This window comes from Meira miltonrushii (genome assembly GCF_003144205.1).
Source record: "Meira miltonrushii strain MCA 3882 unplaced genomic scaffold FA14scaffold_1, whole genome shotgun sequence".
Classification (NCBI taxonomy): domain Eukaryota; kingdom Fungi; phylum Basidiomycota; class Exobasidiomycetes; order Exobasidiales; family Brachybasidiaceae; genus Meira; species Meira miltonrushii.
In genome coordinates, this window is record NW_020289943.1 from 4,809,267 (window position 1) to 4,828,959 (window position 19,693).

General features: G+C 43.4%; 10 protein-coding genes across 10 annotated transcripts; 6 read left to right on the plus strand and 4 right to left on the minus strand.

Moving 5' to 3' along the window:
- Positions 1-194: 194 nt before the first annotated feature.
- Positions 195-1,172, plus strand: FA14DRAFT_27731 (Ctr-domain-containing protein). Its single transcript, XM_025502114.1, has one exon. The coding sequence runs from the start codon at positions 297-299 to the stop codon at positions 1,077-1,079; it is 783 nt and encodes a 260-aa protein (XP_025358848.1). The 5' UTR covers positions 195-296; the 3' UTR covers positions 1,080-1,172.
- Positions 1,081-3,290, minus strand: FA14DRAFT_160039 (uncharacterized protein). The gene has a single exon (XM_025498504.1). The coding sequence runs from the start codon at positions 3,203-3,205 to the stop codon at positions 1,184-1,186; it is 2,022 nt and encodes a 673-aa protein (XP_025358849.1). The 5' UTR covers positions 3,206-3,290; the 3' UTR covers positions 1,081-1,183.
- A 323-nt stretch (positions 3,291-3,613) lies between these two features.
- Positions 3,614-5,359, plus strand: FA14DRAFT_114044 (P-loop containing nucleoside triphosphate hydrolase protein; the record flags this gene model as incomplete). Its single annotated transcript, XM_025496029.1, has 1 exon — positions 3,614-5,359. A coding segment is annotated over one exon (1,746 nt), but the record flags the coding sequence as incomplete, so codon positions are not given.
- A 109-nt stretch (positions 5,360-5,468) lies between these two features.
- FA14DRAFT_27751 (uncharacterized protein) lies at positions 5,469-6,435 on the plus strand. Its single transcript, XM_025502115.1, has one exon. The coding sequence runs from the start codon at positions 5,569-5,571 to the stop codon at positions 6,415-6,417; it is 849 nt and encodes a 282-aa protein (XP_025358851.1). The 5' UTR covers positions 5,469-5,568; the 3' UTR covers positions 6,418-6,435.
- Positions 6,436-6,452: 17 nt separating this feature from the next.
- On the minus strand, positions 6,453-7,904 carry FA14DRAFT_117448 (alpha/beta-hydrolase; the record flags this gene model as incomplete). Its single annotated transcript, XM_025496232.1, has 4 exons — positions 6,453-6,614; positions 6,705-6,802; positions 6,962-7,189; positions 7,229-7,904. 4 exons carry the CDS (start codon positions 7,902-7,904, stop codon positions 6,453-6,455), a joined length of 1,164 nt encoding a protein of 387 aa, XP_025358852.1.
- A 222-nt stretch (positions 7,905-8,126) lies between these two features.
- On the minus strand, positions 8,127-10,163 carry FA14DRAFT_160042 (MFS general substrate transporter). Its single transcript, XM_025498505.1, has one exon. The coding sequence runs from the start codon at positions 10,144-10,146 to the stop codon at positions 8,218-8,220; it is 1,929 nt and encodes a 642-aa protein (XP_025358853.1). The 5' UTR covers positions 10,147-10,163; the 3' UTR covers positions 8,127-8,217.
- Positions 10,164-10,495: 332 nt separating this feature from the next.
- FA14DRAFT_27801 (uncharacterized protein) lies at positions 10,496-10,906 on the plus strand. The gene has a single exon (XM_025502117.1). The coding sequence runs from the start codon at positions 10,619-10,621 to the stop codon at positions 10,829-10,831; it is 213 nt and encodes a 70-aa protein (XP_025358854.1). The 5' UTR covers positions 10,496-10,618; the 3' UTR covers positions 10,832-10,906.
- On the minus strand, positions 10,869-11,527 carry FA14DRAFT_27796 (uncharacterized protein). The gene has a single exon (XM_025502116.1). The coding sequence runs from the start codon at positions 11,474-11,476 to the stop codon at positions 10,907-10,909; it is 570 nt and encodes a 189-aa protein (XP_025358855.1). The 5' UTR covers positions 11,477-11,527; the 3' UTR covers positions 10,869-10,906.
- Positions 11,528-13,377: 1,850 nt separating this feature from the next.
- Positions 13,378-15,099, plus strand: FA14DRAFT_183912 (SKN1-domain-containing protein; the record flags this gene model as incomplete). The annotated part of the gene is made up of 2 exons (XM_025501354.1): positions 13,378-14,950; positions 14,978-15,099. The coding sequence occupies 2 exons, from the start codon at positions 13,378-13,380 to the stop codon at positions 15,097-15,099; spliced, it is 1,695 nt and encodes a 564-aa protein (XP_025358856.1).
- Positions 15,100-16,563: 1,464 nt separating this feature from the next.
- FA14DRAFT_118031 (DUF1929-domain-containing protein) lies at positions 16,564-18,885 on the plus strand (the record flags this gene model as incomplete). The annotated part of the gene is made up of 1 exon (XM_025496266.1): positions 16,564-18,885. The coding sequence occupies one exon, from the start codon at positions 16,564-16,566 to the stop codon at positions 18,883-18,885; it is 2,322 nt and encodes a 773-aa protein (XP_025358857.1).
- Between the last annotated feature and the right edge of the window lie 808 nt (positions 18,886-19,693).

Sequence of the window (19,693 nt, forward strand, 5' to 3'; positions counted from 1 at the left end):
TTTTATCGCCGCCACGCTAATTGTTCTTTCGGCGCGTTTCAGGAGAGCGCGCGCTTAAAACCGTTGAACCGAAGAAAAAGGTACCGAGGATGAATGACATTCACACAAGAACAATAACATTGCATACCCCTTCCGGCTCCTAATGGAAGGCGCCGAATACGTTGACACTCAGATCGCAGGCGTTCTTCATTTGGCGATGAACGGCTACCGCTTTTTGATAAAGAACAGGTCATTCTGTTGTTTTAATTTCTTCACCATCACCTTCCACTGACACACTCGATCAAACAAATGACAACATGAACGGAATGTCATCAATGAATGGAATGAGTGGAATGAGCGGGATGAGCGGATCGGATGGTATGGACAGCATGTCAATGAAATGCTCGATGGACATGTTGGGCAACTGGAAGACAATTGGCGCATGCTTCTTGACTTCATCATGGCATATCAGCACAGAAGCTCAATTTGCTGGAACGTGTATTGGTGTATTTTTGATCGTACTCTCAATCGAAATCGCAAGAAGATTTGGAAGAGAATGGGATCGTTACATTGCCAGAAATGCATACAAAAATGCACAATCTGCAATCAGACAACGTGCGCAACAAGAAGCATCTACTTCAGACTTTGCACATGCTGTCCCAATCGATGACAACGAGCGTAATGTGACAAGCTCAGGTACTACCCCAAACCAAAGCACGAAAGGAAATGTTAAGAAAGCCTTACATTCATTCTTTGGCAATTCTGCTCAATCGAACAAACTATTGGGAAAACCTCAAGTGCAACCAACCACATTCCAACAATGCATTCGTAGCTTATTGTATGGCGTTCAATTCGCTGGTGCATATATCGTCATGTTGATTGCCATGTCGTTCAATGGATACATTTTAATTTCCATTGTACTAGGTGGAATCGTTGGTCACTTTGTTTCCACTTGGGATGTTTTCTATATGGAGGCAATCGAACTCAACACGGAATTCGATGATTCTCAACTCATGGGTTCAGCCAGTACTCCAGCATACCTCAATGCGATTCATAAAACGGATAAATATCAAGCAAACAGCGGTGCTTGCTGTAACTAAGCACCAAAACAATATAATGTACATCACTTCTCATTGGAAAAAATACCATGTCAATAAAAATACAATACAGAACAAAGCCGTACCCATAACGATAATAAAACAACTTAAACGATCGGTAAAGTATTGAAAGCCGCATCTGCCCAAGCATGAATGTTCTCTTGACCTGGGAAAAGATCGATCATCCAACTCAAATCGTCCAAAAGACCAACATGAGATGAATGCGTTGAAGCTGCGTCTGCCATTGCTGCTTCTTGTTCCACAAGTTTGGTTCTGCAATAAGTGAGAAGGGTATGAAGATAAGCAGATTGTTCTTGCCATCTTGTTTCGCTTGGTAGAGTAACTTCAACAGATTTCGTCAATGCGGTGGCTGCTCTTGATACATCCGCTGATGTCATTTGTCGAACATTATCCACCAGCCAAATTGCTGCTGCTGCCATCGAACACATCACTCCATCGTGTACGAATCTGTAATGTTCATTCGCTCGCATGACTTTGTCAATAAGCTCAATCAATGTAATAGCACGATCCGTCGCTTCTGTAAATGCAGCACAACGATCACTTTCAAATGCTCCTCCTTTTGGAAGTCCTTTCCGCGAATAGACTGCCATGATCGCTTGTAAATAGTTGAAATCATGATTGATGCTATTATAATGGCCACAAGCAGAAGATGCAAAGTCTGCTGGCATGCCGTACTCACGAGCATTGAGCCAAAATGTGCCTGTATGCATCTGATCTGATCGTGCCTGATTCAAGAATCGAAGTTCTTGAACCGCTTTAGGCCATGCTGAAGGATTCTCCTCTCGCAAACTTGCAAGATCATCACGTAATCTTCGATAGATCTTGAGTTGATCAATAGCCGCCGCAATACGAATATCAATATCCAAACAATGTTCCCCCAACGATGCGATCCATTCTCGTGGTTCAGGTAATTCTTCTACATTTAACATTGGCTTTTGTCTTCTTTGCATGCAAAAGTGTTCTTCCGTACATGTGATTTGAAACATTGTCCTTTGCAGCTGTGCTGCTTCTACGGCATCTGCCTTGCTCGAATCAATCAGCTTGCGAGCAATCGTTGGCATACTAAGCTCGTATGCCATCGTGATGGCAGCATATAGCTTCCTCCAACCAGTAGGATCCACGGGAGATCTCCACATTGACAGGATGCTCAATGCTTGACAGTGTTCCACCTTTCCCGGTTGAGCACCTCGATAGATGTGCATCACGAATGAGTCTGCAAAATCATACACAGCTGCTGACCTTTGAGGCCAAACGAATCGAGATGCGACAGCACAAATGCACGTCAAGAGAAAGCTGGCCGATGGTTTTGCGCGTAGGTGGGCAAAGGTGTTGATTGATGGAGTCAAAAGTGCAATCACTCCATTCATCCGCTCAAAGTAGAAATCGACCAGATATTGCGCTTCTGCTACTGTGAACAATCCTTCCTCGATCACGTCCGATCGCATTTCCGTATCAGCTGTACGATCATTCTCGTTGTTTATAGAAGGACTGTTTGTTTGTTCCAGTTGAGAGGCCAACGTCAATCGTCCAACGCTGAGTGGATTTTGACTTCCTTCTCCAACTTTAAAGAGGGATTTTGTGGAGTAATTCGGCAATTCGTCTCCATTTCGTGCTTGACTGGCCTGGCTTGAGATGTCGCTACGAACTGAGCTGGGTTGAACCGGGATCGCCTTTCGTGTATGGTTGGGATACATTTGCACCTCATCTCGGTAATGTATGGGATGAATTGGTGGACCTTCCCTTGAATGGGCATAATGGCTTATTGGGTGCTGTCCAGGCTGGTCTGCCATCCGATTGAGAGGGAACGTTGGAAGATGAGCAGATCGTGAAGGTGTGGAATGATCTTTGGCAAAATGATGTTCTGCACGAGGAATATTTTCAGATGCAATCGTCTTTGCCCGCTTTCCTTTTCTGTGTGGTTCAACGTCGCATGATAGCTTTAGCCGTGCACATCTTGAACAAGCTATGGATGGATCATCGCCACGCAAACAACGAACTTTTTGCTTTCTGCATCCTAAACATGCTTTCTTTGTTGCAGATGTATCTTGATCTGCTAATTGGCCTACCTGCTTTCGCCATGTGAGTAAATCTGTTTTTGCTGGTGCCATCGTGTACCAGTCAGGACGTCGTGATCATGAGAGAAGGGAGGGGTAGGAGGGTGAACCAGTGTGAGAGAAGGAAAAAGAATTGGGGTGTCAAATTAAGGTGAAGTGTAATTAAAGCCACAATTTTTTGCTTCGGTGTTTCGTTGATGTGCTTTTGCATGCATACAACCGCGTGTCAGGCACAGCTGGGCCTGGATCGCAAAAGTGAGAAAAAAGGGCGCTAGAAGGAAAGATGAACGAAGGCACCCCACGCTGATCATCATGACTCCCTTCTTCGATCATCATCAAAGGTGGTAAACAAAAATGATCATAAGAAGATTCTTTCATTTCACTCCACGGATACGAAATGCTCATAAGCCTCTCATCAAGCTTGAAAGAGCAAAACTTCCTAACCTTCAACATGATACACCTACGATATCCTTGACAGTACCCGATTCATCAGATCAATTATGGGCAGTCATTTCACCTGCTACCTCAGCTGGTCCAGGAGCGAAAGTGCTATCATCACTGCTCAAAGTTCTCGCAGGAAAGTCAAGAGCGCAACAGATGCATACCGAAGAAGACACACGCTTGCATCCTTCTGTTCATCCATTCGCCAATCAGGAGCAAAAGCGAATCGGATTTGCAACGTTTTCCAAAAATGAATCAGCAAGTGCCGGAAATGATTTTCAAGATTATTCAAAACGATATGGTGCACTTCGAGAAGAGGATCATATTACTTTATTTGAGAGCATAATGTGGGATCAAGGATTTGAAGTTGGCAGGGTTGCTCAGATGAGAATTTTACCGGATAAGTTGATGGACGAGGGCGTAGATCAAGATCTACAAACGGCGGCAATAGAGACCAAACAGCACATAGAGAGACTATCACCACTTTTGGGCTTGCATAAACCTGGGCCGGGTAGCCCTGGTGGTGTGCCTTTACTGCATCAACCCATCATCTCCCTCAGCAATGGACAGACAAGGAGGGCTAGAATTTGTGGAGCTTTGGTTAGCTTGGCACGACAGCAACAATCAGATAATATCGTAGGAGGAACGACTCTTCTTGTTCTTGATCAACCTTATTCTGGATTGGATGAACCAAGCAGAGATGAGCTTTCGAGCTTATTGGCAGATTTGCATACAAGGGGCTCTCCTAGGGCTATCCTTGTGCTGCGAAGACAGGATGATCTGCCCAAAGGTGTCACGCATATTGTGGATGTAGCTGCAGATGGAAACATTTGGAGCGGACCTCGTGAAGAGTGGCATGGAAGCAAGGCACAGGTGCCACAAGGGATAGAAGGGATTCGCAAGAATAACGCAAATGACATCGGTGTTGGCAGGAAGGAAGGGGCGGAGGTAATCATGCTGGATAACGTTAGCGTGCAGTATGGCGACAAAGTGGTTTTGGATTCTATCAATTTGGCTCTCTATCCTGGTTCTCGGCTGATCATCAAAGGCGCTAACGGGAGTGGAAAGACAACGTTGTTGTCCCTGTTGACAGGAACGCACCCGCAATCGTACAAATTCGATGACTCATCCTACCGTTTGTTTGGGCAGAATCGAACAGCACCTGCCAATGCAACTCGGATCTTGAACAGAAAGATTGGATATTTTGGACCTGATCTGCTATCTGCGTTCCCACGATTGGGGCTCGAAATGGGTGGACTTTCAGTTGGGCAGTCGATTGCATCAGGATTTGAAGGTGTATTTTCGCGAACGACTGTTAGTGATGCCCAATTTGACCGCATTCACGCACTAACAGAGTTGTTTGCAGATTGCATCGGATTCAGGGACGATAGAAGCCAATTCAACTCAACGTCAACCGATATCACTGATACCATTCTCAAGAGACCTTTTATCGATCTGAACGGGGGTAGTCAGGCACTTGTCCTCTTCTTGCGAGCAGTAATTCATCAACCTGCATTGTTGATCTTAGATGAACCTTTCCAAGGCATGGATGCTATGCAAATTTCCAGAATCAGAGAGTATTTGGATGCCAGCACACCCGTAGCATCGCAACAAGACACATTCGCAGTCGGTCGTACTGAGCAGGATCGAGAAACAGATGCAGAAAAGAGGAAGCAGATGGCACTGGTATTGGTGAGCCATTATGTGAACGAATGGCCTGATCGGATGGGCAAGTATGTGCTATTAGACGATGGGAAAGTCGTTGAACGGATCTGATCACAGTTAGCTAGCTCGTACAAATGCACTAAGGATCGCCCCCTTCTTTCCAACGGATTTATCCGGACTTGATCTGGCAGTGACTCCCTACTTGATTACGGCGCCGCCCCTGAAAAGTGTGAGGAGAACCAAAAAGGGTTAAAGTAAGACAAAGGTACTTTAATCTTGCACCATCACCATTGTTTACATCATCAATCATAATGGCTGATCCTTCTTTGGCAATACAAGCTTTCATTGCTTGCGTGGCTAGCGCAGCAAACTATGTCTCCATCACCGATCCTTCCAAAGGACGTATGTCGGACGAATCAACGGAGAAACCAGACGAATCAACGGAGAAACCAGTTGATCGTGATTGGGGAGGTCGGGGAGGCTGGGGAGGTTGGAGATCACCATGGTATCCTTCCAAAGGGCGTATGCCGGACGACTCAAACGATAAACCAGTTGATCGTGTCTGGGGATCATTTGAAAAATATCCAGTCTATTCCAAGATCATGCTCTCACTCAGGAACGCAAGCCCATTCCTTACCCTATCACAAGCAGGTTATTTGTTGTATCTTGCTTCGAACCCTAAGAAAGTCAAATTTCCGACTAAGTATGCCACTTCTTTCTTTTTGGTAACTATACTTGGGGCAAGCTGGCGGATTTGGTGTTTCCGTACGCTGGATAAGTTCTTCACTTTCCGTCTTCAAGTGCAAGATGATCAAAAGGTTATCAAAAGTGGCCCTTATCGATATTTGGCTCATCCATCCTATTTGGGTCAATCAGTGAACGTGATCGGTATTATAGGCGGAACGTATGGCCCATTCAATGTTTGGATGAATATGTTCAGCACGAAAACGATTGCCAAGATTGGTAACGGAATCGCTTTGAATTCTAGACTTTTAGCACAAGTGGCCGCCTGTGGGCTTGCCATTTTATACATGGGTAATCAGATCTGGCTTGTGCGAATTCGAATTCCCGATGAAGAGGCAATGCTACGCAAGCGATTCGGGGAAGAGTACGACGAATACCTCTCTCGACGCTGGAGGGTAATACCTTTTATCTATTAAATTTATACAATAACGATGATGACTATAATGTGTAGTTATGACGATTTGAACATCTCAATAACATACAACAATGCTTGATCCATGACCAACTTTTTGGCCGCTCTAGTTTTCTCGTCGATAAATGAGTCCGGGAACGTTGTGAATCCATGAGACATCTTCTCAATCCTGTGAACGCGCACATGTCCCATCGAATCTTGCTTGCCTTCCAAAACAAGTGGTTGACCGATTTTGCTTCCATCCTTCTCAGGAGATGTAGTCAGCTTGTTAGCAGCATCTAATGCTTCTACCCATACTTCACTCTGTTCAGAAAGAGTGTCGATTTGAGGTAGAATGAGTAGTGCACGAGTAGCCGGATGCATACAATCCAACGTTGCATGTTTCATTGCTGCTGAGACTCGCTTTTGGGTTGATGTGCTTGATTTTGATGTTTTCAAAGCAGTTTCATCACTCTCGGTTGGCAAGCCGAGTTGTTTTGCTGCCACTTTGCGAACATTCACCTCTTCTTCTAAACCTCCAGGAAGTCCAATAGGCGCCAATCCCGGACTTGCACGTAAATGCGACACAAATTCTTGTGGCAGATATGCGTTCAACAGTGTTTTACCGATCCATTTACTCACTTCACCTTGAGGTGCCATTCCTTCTGGTCTCTTTCGATCAAATGGTGCTTGTCTAGCATCCAGAGATGGGAAGAATAGCAGAGCAGGGATAGTCCTTAGTGGTGATTGTGCATTTAGGAACGGAGATGGCCAATCACCATCATTTCCACCCTCATCTGAGCTGTCGCTATCCGTGCTTGTCAGGATTGAACCACCTGCCTTTGATGTGTTCAGATGTGCAGGTATAGAAAGTAGCATATTCAAAGCTATATTCCCTCCCGAACTGAATCCGCTGATCCCAACCTTTGATTCATCGAATTCCGTTCTACCTTTACTGCATCTCAGAACTTCCCTTCGAATGAATTTACCTGGCTCCGTATTTCCCTCAACGTCCAAGATTGCATTAATCACATCTTCCGCATCCAAAAGTGCCGCTGGAAATTCCCAAGTTGGACCTAGCCTATAATGAACACTGATTGCAATGATTCCCGCCCTTGCCAAAGCAGCACACCATGGAGCTTGTTCGAGCGGACCTCCCATGGTGAAGCCACCTCCATGAAAGTCCACCAGACAAGGTCTTCGTGTTCCAGTAAATGAGCCTGAACCTGGAGGTGGTATCCAAACGTAAATCTTTATATGTCTACCTTCATCTCTTGATGGTAGGTTGAGAATGTGTGGCATAGGTCCTTCAGGCGTTGTCCATCGTAAGACGGCAAGTGGGGTAGCATTTGGTAATTGCATCAAAGATGTTAATCCATGCGTGATCCATCCTTTTGGTTTGTATAATCCTTGTTTGTGTAATGCTGCTCTATTTGCTCCTGCAACTGTTGTTATATCTTGCCTTTCGCTTTCACCCTTTCCTGGTTCTGTGTGGTCTTTATGCTTTGCCATTGTATCTCGGTTATGTTTGATGGTTTTGTCATTCTGTTTTGGAGTCATTTTATCATAATGAAAGATGGAAGTCTTATGGCAAGAATGACAAACTCCACTTGTTCTTTGAGTCTAACACGCCGGCCGCCGGCATTATCATTCCACTCAACGTATGCAGGCCGCGTGTGGAGATTTTAAGGGTCTCTTCTCTTCTCTTCTCTCTCTTAACATTCAGTCAAATGATAAAATACGAATCTGTCATTATAATAATTGCAAGGCTGGTTCTACATTAAGGTATGAGAAAAGTGATCGGGCATGAGAGATAATTTGCATTCTAGGCTTCTTCTTGAACAACATTTCGATCAAATGAAGGTCTACGTGAAGCAGTAGGTGTATTGACACGAGAATTGGCACGAGAATTTCCTCTAGAATTGGTCTTGCTGGTATGACCAGGTCTAATACGTGCATCTTGATCGGCACGGGCTTGAGAACTTTTACGTGAGAATGTTGGTCTACCTCCTGCTCCAGGTTCAGCTCCTGCCATTGCTCGTGCTGCTTCGACGGCAGCTTCATGGTGATGCTTTTCACCTGGACTGATTGCCGCCGTTCCATCACCGCGAGAAGAAACTTTTTGTAATGCTTCTTTGGCCAAATGTTGTGCGAATGGTGAACGTTTACGCAAGACTGGACCTTTCCAATAAATGATATAAACAGCCGCTACCAAAACGAATGAGATGCAGAAAAGAATCGTTGATGCATACTGCAAATGACGGTCTGGAGGACCGATATTTTGGAAGAAAGGCGTTGCTGGAATAGTAAGGACACCTGCCAAGAAATCACGACTGAATCCATTACCACCAGTTGCAGAAGCAGAGTAAGGTCCATAAGCGCAAATCATATAATCAATCGTTGCCATATAAATTGAGTAATTGGCAATTCCAATCACAGCTGCAAAGATCATACTTCCGATCCAGTGAATTGGTGGACCGCCACTTGTCCATGCGAAACCGATCAAACCGATTGGCAAGCAAGGAGCTGTCCAAAGAAGCCATTTAAGACGACTTTCATATTGAGCACGTTCATCGTCCGGTTTAGCCTCACGTTCGGCGATGTTTCTGCGAATTGCAGGAATGAAGGAGAGATAGGCGATAAAGTAACCCACACCAATGGCAATGAAGGAAAGACCTGTAGTAGCAGCATTGAAACCCCATTGTTTATACACTAAACTGAAACTTTGAATGAAAACAAAGATCAATCCGTCACTGAAACCAGATAAGAGTGAAAGCACAAGCACGATTGGTTCTGTCAAGAACATGCGGAAAGGACGAATCCAAGTATGCACAACTTCTTTGACCGAGAAACGCTCTCTCCAGGAAACCAATTCGTTTGGACCCCAGACATTTTCTCCATTCTTACGACGGCGTTTAGCGATCTTGTCCATCATAACCGTTGTACGAGTTTCAGGAACGAGGAAAAAGTGTAAAATTTGAACGAAACCACCGAAGATCAATTGAATCCAAATACACCAACGCCATGAAAGGTTTTGTTCCACAAAGCCTCCGACAATTGGTCCGACAATTGAACCTCCAACTGATGAGAATACGACATAAGCGACGGCATATTGTTGAACGTCGGATTCAAACATATCAGCAATCATACCCAAGGTGACCGAACCACCTGCGGAACTGAAACCACCAAGCGCACGTCCAACCAAGATTGTACCGAAATTTGGTGGCAAAGCAACGGGAAGTTGCCAAATATTGACAAGGAACAAACTGAATTGTAAGATTGGCCTTCTACCCAATTCTTCTGACCATGGAGCCCATAATTCGCATCCGAACGCATAAGTGACCAAGAAGATCATTGCACCACATCTGGCAGCTTGTTCGCTAACGTTGAATTCTTCTGAAATTCCAGCCAAGCCGTTAGAGTACAAAGAAGTATTAAAGTTCATACTAACTTGAACGATAAAAATTACAGTTAAAATCATCCATTTTTTCCATGTAGGAAAACTGAATCCTAATTCATCATAACAATCATCTTCGGTTAAAATGTATTTTTCTGCATCACGTTTATGACGATCGTGCATAACGTCCAAATCGGTTCGATCTGGATCTTGAGTTGTGATATGTTTACCACCTTTTTTTGTTCCTTTTTGCTTTTCATCTGGAGTTGATGCTGAATGCGAACTTGGTGTGGCAGTTGGGGAGTTATTTGCAAATGTTGTATCGGCATTTGTGCCCTTTTCAGGATCGGAAGCCATCTTGTTTTGTGCTCGATGAGGTGATGGTGGGAATGAATGCGGGAAAGAGGTGGATGTTGGGCAACTTATATAAGAGAATCGATCGTGGGAATCATACCGGGGACTAAAAAGAAAGTTGGGCGTTCTGATGACGCAGTAAAGTCTTTTTTTTTCCTCTCTTCGCTTCCGCTAGAGGGTTTTATTAACTATTCCGCTTGTCGTGTGCCTGTGTTCCTCTGTCTCTCGGCAAGATTTATCCATTAAACTACGGGCTCTAGTTCATTTTACCTGTGGGGGGATCAGCATTTATTATTTATTTTTCTTTAAGCGAAGACTGGTCATGCAATGCATTCAATCGGCATTTTTATTTCCCCAAGATGCCGCTGTGTTAAAGTGCCTATCCCCACTCTTACGAGAAGCAAGTCGCGTAATTAATTGTATAAACACTCTTTCCTTGCCGCGCCGCCGCCTTTTTATTCTTTCCGACGGGCGGATGAAGGATCTCACTCAATGCGGACTTTGTGTAAAGTACATTCAATCAATTGTGTTGGGTCTCGCTTGTTACGCCCACTTTGAAGCTTGGCAATATCACTACTGTTCACAACGGTCATCCTGTATACTAGAATATCTTGCAGCTATATCCGAATATCCGATGCACCTTAATCTAAAATTAAATCACAACAGAGAGAAAGAGCAAATCTCATAAACAATGACACAGCATCCCAGAAGAGAAATGAAGATATTGAATGGTAATGGTATATAGTGTTCGGAATATTGCTTCTCATTGCATGGCTTTGACGTTTGTACCGGATTGTAAAAGTGCTCGAACGGCCAACATGCTAATGATTGCGATCGCACTACCGGTAGCCGTACCTCCCAATACGATCGTTCGTGTGCTTAATCCTAATCCAGCCAATGAAGTTGCCTTTCTTTGAGCATAAGAATATGCACTTATTGCTCCAATAGCTGCTCCTGCTATACTCCAATGATCTGTTTGATTTTGTGTTTGATTATGCAACAAACGCCAAGAACGATCTTGCCATTCGATCGCTCCTCTTCCCCACATTTGACCGGTAACAGCTGCTGCGCCGAACACAAGTCCAAATAAACTTCCTCTAGCAGAGTAGCGCAGAATACGTTGAACGAGAGGAGAAGGATTCGTGTGTATTGAGGTGATGCTGGCATTCTTTGGGTTTGGTCGTAGTGCTTTCCATGCTCCTACTCCTAACGCGCTTCCTAGTCCAATGAGCGACCACATGTTGTATCCACGATGAATCACATGAACGCTGAGAATCATTTTGGCATGCAAAAGATCCTCAGCTGCTGAAGTTGGTTGAATGAATAAATCCATGATGACAAAAGACTGATGAAGATGACTATGTTATCATGTTATCATCTTATCATTTAGAACTGCTTTTTTTTATATTTTTTGACAGTCTCGCTGTTTACATGCTGTACAACTATCACCGAATTATGGTTTGAATTCCTATTCATCACAATATGCGGGGACACTACATACATCGCTTTTTCGTGTACCTGACCACAAGCCGCAACGTTTCCTTAGACGAACGCACACGCAAAATCCTTCGCGGGATAATCTTGCGCGGTGAGGCCGCGGTTAAGGGAAAGGCAATAGTAGACCTGCTTAGTAAGCACTATCTTTCACCCGCGGTTTTAATTCCCATTTGCTGTTGCTGTTGCGTGCCTTTGTGCCGATTTAAGTTGCTTTAGCCCGTTGGTTGGGAAATGAGCGTCCTGAACGCGCGTGTACGAGTTTAGATCCCCCAAAATCTGCCTGCCGCTCTAATTGGGCAGCGCTTGAATTGCGTGCTTTTTTTATTGTTTTGCTTGTTTGCTTACAAGAAATAATCTGATTGCTGCCCAAACTTAAATCCGCGTAAGCTTTCTTTGACCCGGCTTCAACGTCTTTTTCACGCTTACTTCTCCTGTCAGGCTAGCTGTCATACACGGCTTTACCCTTTCCACGGCGTTAAAGGTACTAATCCTTGTCCCCGCGTTACGTCAAATGTGGATCTGATTGATTGTGCTGAGCCGGTGATGCAAATATATAAAAAGCCGGACTCTGACAAGCAAGCAAGTCATTATCCTACAACCCGCTTTTACAGAAACCACCCATCACAACAATAATGGACGCAATGTTTTCAATCTTTTCTCCTTCTGCTTTCTTCAACGGAGCAGGAGCATCAGCTTCTACCAATTGTGGAGCAAAGGTTATCGTTCAAAGTGCAACGAAAAGATCAGCAAGTTTAGGTATGTCTTTTGATATGGCATTCAGTGGCTTTGATTCTGCTGCTGTTGCTTTATCAACTCCTAACAAGAAGAAACAAAACAATACTCCTATCACCACAACAACCTGAACGAGAATATGCACAAGCACACTTTTTTAAGGAACTCAATCACATCATTACACAATCATCAATCTAGAATAGGGCGCATACATGCAAGCATTCAAACACCTCTACGAGTATCAACTGCTCAGGCCATCCACAAAGCGATCGATCTCGATTAAATGCTGCATTATTCATAGGAGATCTGCTTTCCTGCAATCTCAAGCTGGACAGGAGTAAGGAGCTCTACATCGTTGGAAGACATCCTTTTCTCATCGGGCAAAGAACACTGAGAGATTCTTACAAGGCCCCTCGCTCGTTTCGCTCGAACATACTCGCCGTATTCTACCGAACAGGGATGACCACTCCCTAATCATTGTATTTACTTGATTTGCTGGAATGTTGATCGTATGTTAAAGAACGAGGCGTACAAGTGTGACTGATACAGATCAAAGCTCCTCTTTCTAAGAAAGGATGTGAACGTGAGTACCCTGCTGTGAAGGACGAGATGATGAGAATTAGGAGATCCTCCACAAAACTTCACGACTTGAGAATCTGCCCCTTTTCGACTTGAAAATGTTGTTTTGGTAAACATTCTTCGTAAATACGCTTTTTGCGAATTCGATATCATGCCATCACCTTTAACTAAAATATCCTAGTCATCATGTCTGACAAAGGCAGTGTAAAAGTTGGAAGCAATGATGGAACTCAAACGCCGGGAACGAAGAGCCAATTCAGAAATAGTCTCGGAATGCGGATGAGACCATGGCAAAGACAAAGTATGCGATCCAGTACAGATACGTATACCGTTGAACGTGAACCAATCACGAAAACCAAAACCACAACTGAACAAAAAGCATTTGAATTAGCTGCAATGAGTGCAGATCCAGGTGTTTGGCATACGATGAAACGCGAAGCAGATGATGATTTTCATGATCCCACCAAAGAGACAGAAAAACAAAGTATAGATTTCAGAGGATGTTTGAATATTGCAACGTTGGTCCTTTTGGCAGTCACAATCACAGTTTTGTTTTTAGGCTATCCGGTCTTTTATGATTTTTATATTAAACGTAGATATGGAGATAAAGGTGGCTTTATGCTCGGAGGCGCAAATTCTACAGGTCAAGTTCCCGATTTAACATTGATGCATGGTCTTCGTCAAGGCTTGATCGATAGGGACACACCTAAAAGCGCTTATACCAAAGGCGGATTTGGAGCTGACAAAACAGAAACTTGGGAATTGATGTTTAGTGATGAATTTAACACAGACGGAAGAAGTTTTTATCCTGGTGAAGATCCATTTTGGGAAGCTGTCAATTTGTACGCTCACGGTACGGGAGATTTGGAATGGTATGACCCTTCCGCCGTAATGACAAAAGGAGGTGCTTTGGTCATTACCGCTACTAACCATGCAGAGCATAATTTGAATTTTACAAGTGGTCAAGTTACTTCTTGGAATAAATTTTGCTTTACAGGTGGTTATTTGGAAGCTAGTATTATCCTACCTGGAGATCCTACCGTTTCTGGTTGGTGGCCTGCTGTTTGGACGATGGGTAATCTGGGCAGAGCTAATTATGCTGCTACAACAGAAGGAACATGGCCTTATTCTTACAATTCATGCGATCGTGGAACCCTGATCAATCAGACTGATGCTGATGGAATGGGACCTGAAGCTGCAATCGAAGGAGGCGATGTGATGTTTAATGCTCAATATAAAACCAAAAATCTATCTTGGCAACCCGGTCAAAGGTTGAGCGCATGTACGTGTACCGAAGATGATCATCCAGGACCAGTCAATCATGATGGATCGTATGTTGGACGTAGTGCTCCTGAAATTGATTTATTCGAAGCGCAAGTTGGAGGTGGTCAAGGTTCATTATCGCTTTCTTGTCAGTTCATGCCCGCTTCAGATGAGTATAAATTATTCAATTCATCCGGAACAGAGTATGAGCTAGGAACAGTGAACGGTAAAAATGTTACTTTGAATAGTTACGAAGGAAGTGTTTTACAAATGGCGGCTTCAGCTGTTGCATACACAAATCAAGAATCTTATCAAAATGCAGGTGGCAATTTTAGTGTTTGGGGTGTCGAATATCTACCTGGTCCAGAAGGCTATAGTCGATGGTACATTGACGGAGAAATGGCATGGACATTAAACGCCGCTGCTGTTGGACCTGATCCTCTTGCTGGAATCAGTCAACGTCCAATTCCCGATGAGCCAATGTACATTATAATGAATTTAGCAATTTCTCAAGGTTTTGGTTATATTGATTGGAAGAAACTCGTCTTTCCTGCTACGATGCAAGTTGATTATATTCGAGTTTATCAAGCAAAAGACAAACAAAATCTTGGATGTGATCCGCTTGATAGGCCAACATTGAACTATATTAATAAACACTGGGAAGCTTATACGAATCCGAATTTAACCATTTGGGGAGGAGATCGTAGTACGGGTGGTTATGGAGCCAATTGGCCGCGTAATAAGTTATATAACGGTGGCAAAGGATGTGATGAAGCACCAAGAAAATATCCTGGCCGCCTCAGACCGGATGGAATCACAGAAGCACCTTACCTCACCGTGCCAGAGCAATATCGAGGAGACGGAAATAGTCATTCAAAGTCATAAGCTAATTCTGCACCAAGAACATCGCCGCACCCCCGTATTCAGGCCAAGGCTTAGTTGGCGGACGTACAAATTTATTCACCCTCCTTCTTCATATGTTCACATCTTTCAGCTTCTGTAATATTCCACTTATATTTGATTGAGATCTGTGAATCGCTCGGCGTACATGTCCCTTTCGTTACTTTGCTCCTACGCAAAAGGGTTTTCAGACTTTTTTTCACTATATCAACATCCCTAATCTTCTGTACCAGGCTGCTCAAGATTCAATGTAGATTCGCATGTTGCTTGGCGTAAATATCAGGGGATGTTACTCCTAGTTGGATGGTGTGGCATAGTGTTTAAGTACCAAGACAGATATTTTAATTAATTTTGACAAAAGGACAAATTAAGAAAAAATTATGAGTAATAATGGTGTCGTAGAAGCTCTAAAATATTGGGTAAAGGGTATAAATATTCTCATTTTCCACCTCTTTGATTTTATCAAACATCCAAACACAATTCTTTTTTTTGAAATCAGTATTGACTCTTCTAATCATCAAGATGTTTCATAATCTCTTTTCACGCAAGATGGCAGCTTTGGCCTTTGGTGGTTTAATGATCATTGTCCTTCAAGCTCAAAGTGTGGAAGCTTGTCCAGAGAGCTCGGATGAATGCCCTTACGGTCTTAGAGTCTGTATGGCATGCCCCAAAGGTTGCTGGTGCGTATGATTTGTGCCGTTTGAGATTCACTGTTTACCTATCTGACTAAATCTTCGTCTTCTGAATCCTTTTTAGCGCTTAGCTGTATTGGCTGCTTTGAACTTAGTAAGCAAATATTCATCTCCTTTCTTTTTTGCTTAGATCAGCGTGCCGTGTGATCGGAAGTGCGGCGTATTCTTTGTCGATCTTTCTTTTTTGCGCGCGTCAACGGTTTTCGGCAACAATTGCTTGCTTCTCTTCTCTTTAGTCGATTCTATAAATGTAACACACACGCCTCCCGCCGGTTTTGCATGCACCCCTTGTTTGGCGTTTGAGTTTTTCGTATGCAAGAAATGCCGACAAACGGCACTCAAAATGCACTTTACCTTTAATCATTCCTGTCAACCGAGAAAAAAACCATGTGCCTTTTGTATGCAATTCGGCTTCTATAATCTGTAATTTAGTATACCGTAGAGAATTCTGAACACTAAATGCGGGTTCAACAGCAATCTGTCCGCCACAACAAATGGTAGAAAGGGGCCAATTGTTAGGAATCATTAATGTTACACAAATAGATTGTGAATGCGCAAACAATTTCTTTTCCACTCCATCATCCAACTCTCCCTATCTCACCTACCTCATACTTTCGACAAGATGATTTTGTCAAAGTTTACAAAATTGGCCGCTTCGATGGCAATGGCGCTTAGCCTGGCCACGATCTCTGCCAATGCTCAAAAAGCTGCGGGTCAATTTGAAGTCGTTCAACCTAATTCACAAGCATCAGCAATGATGATGGCATTGATTGATCAAGATAATGTGATGATTATTGATAAGACTGAAAACAATCCAACAAAGCTCAACAACGGTCAACCTGTTTGGGGAACAGTTATGAGCTTGCAAGATTATACCGTTCGTGCATTAGAAATGACTACAAATCCTTTCTGCGCTGCAGGAGCTCAATTAGGAAATGGTACTTGGATCGTTGCCGGTGGAAACCATGCTATCGGTTACGGTGGTGGTACTTTGGGAACAGTACTTCCTCAAAATGGTCCTTATAAAGATTTTGACGGAGGTAAAGCAATTCGTATAATGGATCCACAATCAAACGCTGCAAATTTGAATTGGATTGACGAACAAAATGCAATGACTGCAACACGTTGGTACCCTGGTATGGAAGTCATGACTGATGGTTCAGCACTCCTGATCGGTGGTGCAACGGGTGGTGGTTACATCAATAGAAACTTGCCTAATGTTGATCCAGCATACGAAGGAGGGGGTGCAACGCCAACTTGGGAATTCTTTCCATCAAAGAACAACACACCAACGATCATGACATTCATGAACGTTACATCTGGATTAAACATGTATCCTCATACATATCTCATGCCAAGTGGGAAATTGTTCATCCAAGCAAATTACAGTACAGCATTATGGAACCCATACGAGAATAACGAAGCAACTGCATACAACTGGTTGGACAATATGCCAGATGAAATTGTACGTGTTTATCCTGCTTCTGGTGCAGCTGCAATGCTTCCTCTCACACCTGCCAACAACTACACACCAACAATCTTGTTCTGTGGTGGTTCAGTAATGCCAACTGATGCAGACTGGGGATTCTACGGTGGACCAGGAACAAACATGTACCAAGTGCAAGCACAAACTGATTGTTCATCAATCACACCAGAAGACGCAAATGGTAATTTGGTTTCACACTCCTATGTCCGTGAAGAACAATTACCCGAACCAAGATCGATGGGACAATTCATTCATTTACCAACTGGTCAACTGGTGATCGTCAATGGTGCACAAAATGGTACGGCAGGATATACAAACGCAACATGGAATAACGTTAATGGTATCAATCAAGAAGGTTGCTCGCAAACTCCAACGTATCAACCTGTTATGTATGATCCACTCAAGCCTTTAGGACAACGTTTAACCCGTGAAGGCTTTGGGTCTTCAAAAATTGCACGATTGTATCATTCAAGTGCAATCTTGGTACCTGATGGATCAGTTTTGATCGGTGGCTCAAACCCGCATCAAGATGTTTCACTAGATATGCCTTTAGGTATGACCCCTGAGGCCTTCAATACCACTTATGATATTGAGAAATGGTACCCACCATACTTTTTCGAGACACGTCCACAACCAGCCGGATTGCCAAATAATTTGATGTACGGAGGAAACACTTGGAATTTCACTATGGATGCCAACTTCATGGGTAGCTCGGCCAACTACAAAGCAAACAATACTCGTGTCATGGTTATCAGACCTGGTTTCTCTACCCACGCATTGAATATGGGTCAAAGAAGCTTGCAATTGCAACACACTTATACAGTCAACAATGATGGCTCAGTCTCGTACGAAGTTATGCCAATGCCAAGCAATCAAAATATATTCGTTCAAGGTCCAGCTCTTTTGTTCGTTACGATTGATGGTGTTCCATCTATCGGAAAGTACATTCAAATCGGTACGCAAACTTTCGGAGCGGCTGCAATTCCCAATACTATCACTTCTGCCGCTCAACCAGGTCAATTAGCTGCTGCAGTTAACAATCCCAACTTTAATGCTATGCCAAAAGGAATGTCAAATGGCACTACCATTGGTGAAATTGTTGGTGGAGCTGCTGGTGGGTTCGTGGTCTTGTTGCTCTTACTGTTGGCCATCTTCCTTTGCCGTCGTCGTAGAAGACGTAATGCAACAGCAAAACAGGCTACCATTAATGACAAGGATGAATCAGGACATATTTACGGCGTATCGGGCTATACCAACGGTCGTGTAAACTCACAATATAGAAGTGTTGGTCAACAAGATATTCCAATGTCTTCGCCGATTCCAATGTCATCGCCTAGCTTCCAAGCAGCTCATGTCCCATACGATCAACGTTCACAAAGATCAGTCCCATCAATGGCATCAAACAAATATCTTAACTCTCCTTTAGCAACACCTGCATACGAAATCAATCATGATTCTGCAAGTGCAATGTATTCAACTCCACTCATTCAACCTTCTCCACAACAACAGCATTACTCCATTTCTTCTTCTTCTGCAACTCATTATCAACAAAACCCCCAATACGCACGTCAGCATTCTCCCCAGCCATATTAATACGAATAAGTCATTCTTTCTCTTTTCTGCTCTCATACTTTATATATAAATCATTCAGAAACAACGGACAATTGCAATATATTTCTTTCAAAGCATACAGCAATCGAATGAAGATAGAAGGATAGAAAATTGGGATGTATTGAAGAGTGAAGAGGGTCATGGTCAATGGGTCACCAATATCTTTGACATGTAAGGGGTCCAGTACAGCCTCTAAGTCCTATGACATGTCATAGGACCTGCACAGCATCTAAGTCCCTTGCCTATCAACGACGAAAAGGGCACGATTCTTCTTGTCAGCAAAGGCGAGAAACAGACAAGGATGATTAATATTTCATCAAACTCACAGCCACCACAATATGAATCTTTTGCTACGTTCGTACCTCTTGAGCAAAGACGAGCACATGATGCACTAATAGAAAAAAAATTTAGTCGATTTTGCTCAATCATAGATAAAATCAATAAACACTTACGTTGCCCAAAGTTTGCAATCACGGTTTGGATCTGGAAGAGGTTGCGCTGGTGATGGATGAGGGTTAGGAGCAGGACCGGGAATTGGTGTACCATTTATGGTTTGAAAAATGGTAATGATGAAGATAACTGTGAAAAACTTGTATGAGGATGAAAACATCTTGTAGGAAAGTGAAATGAACTTGGAAAATATGGTGTGATTGATGAGACGTAGGAGGAGATTAGCGATCAACGCAATCAGAGTGAAAGTTGAAGTGAAGGATAAGGATGACAAAAGAAAATCTTTAGTTTCCTTGTCCTGTATATAAACATTCAGGAAGGCTTTCTTTTCTAAACGATA

Bases quoted from the DNA above. Each gene is read 5' to 3' on its own strand.
- FA14DRAFT_27731 (XM_025502114.1), top strand. From the start codon at position 297: ATGAACGGAATGTCATCAATGAATGGAATGAGTGGAATGAGCGGGATG.
- FA14DRAFT_160039 (XM_025498504.1), bottom strand. From the start codon at position 3,205: ATGGCACCAGCAAAAACAGATTTACTCACATGGCGAAAGCAGGTAGGC.
- FA14DRAFT_27751 (XM_025502115.1), top strand. From the start codon at position 5,569: ATGGCTGATCCTTCTTTGGCAATACAAGCTTTCATTGCTTGCGTGGCT.
- FA14DRAFT_160042 (XM_025498505.1), bottom strand. From the start codon at position 10,146: ATGGCTTCCGATCCTGAAAAGGGCACAAATGCCGATACAACATTTGCA.
- FA14DRAFT_27801 (XM_025502117.1), top strand. From the start codon at position 10,619: ATGAAGGATCTCACTCAATGCGGACTTTGTGTAAAGTACATTCAATCA.
- FA14DRAFT_27796 (XM_025502116.1), bottom strand. From the start codon at position 11,476: ATGGATTTATTCATTCAACCAACTTCAGCAGCTGAGGATCTTTTGCAT.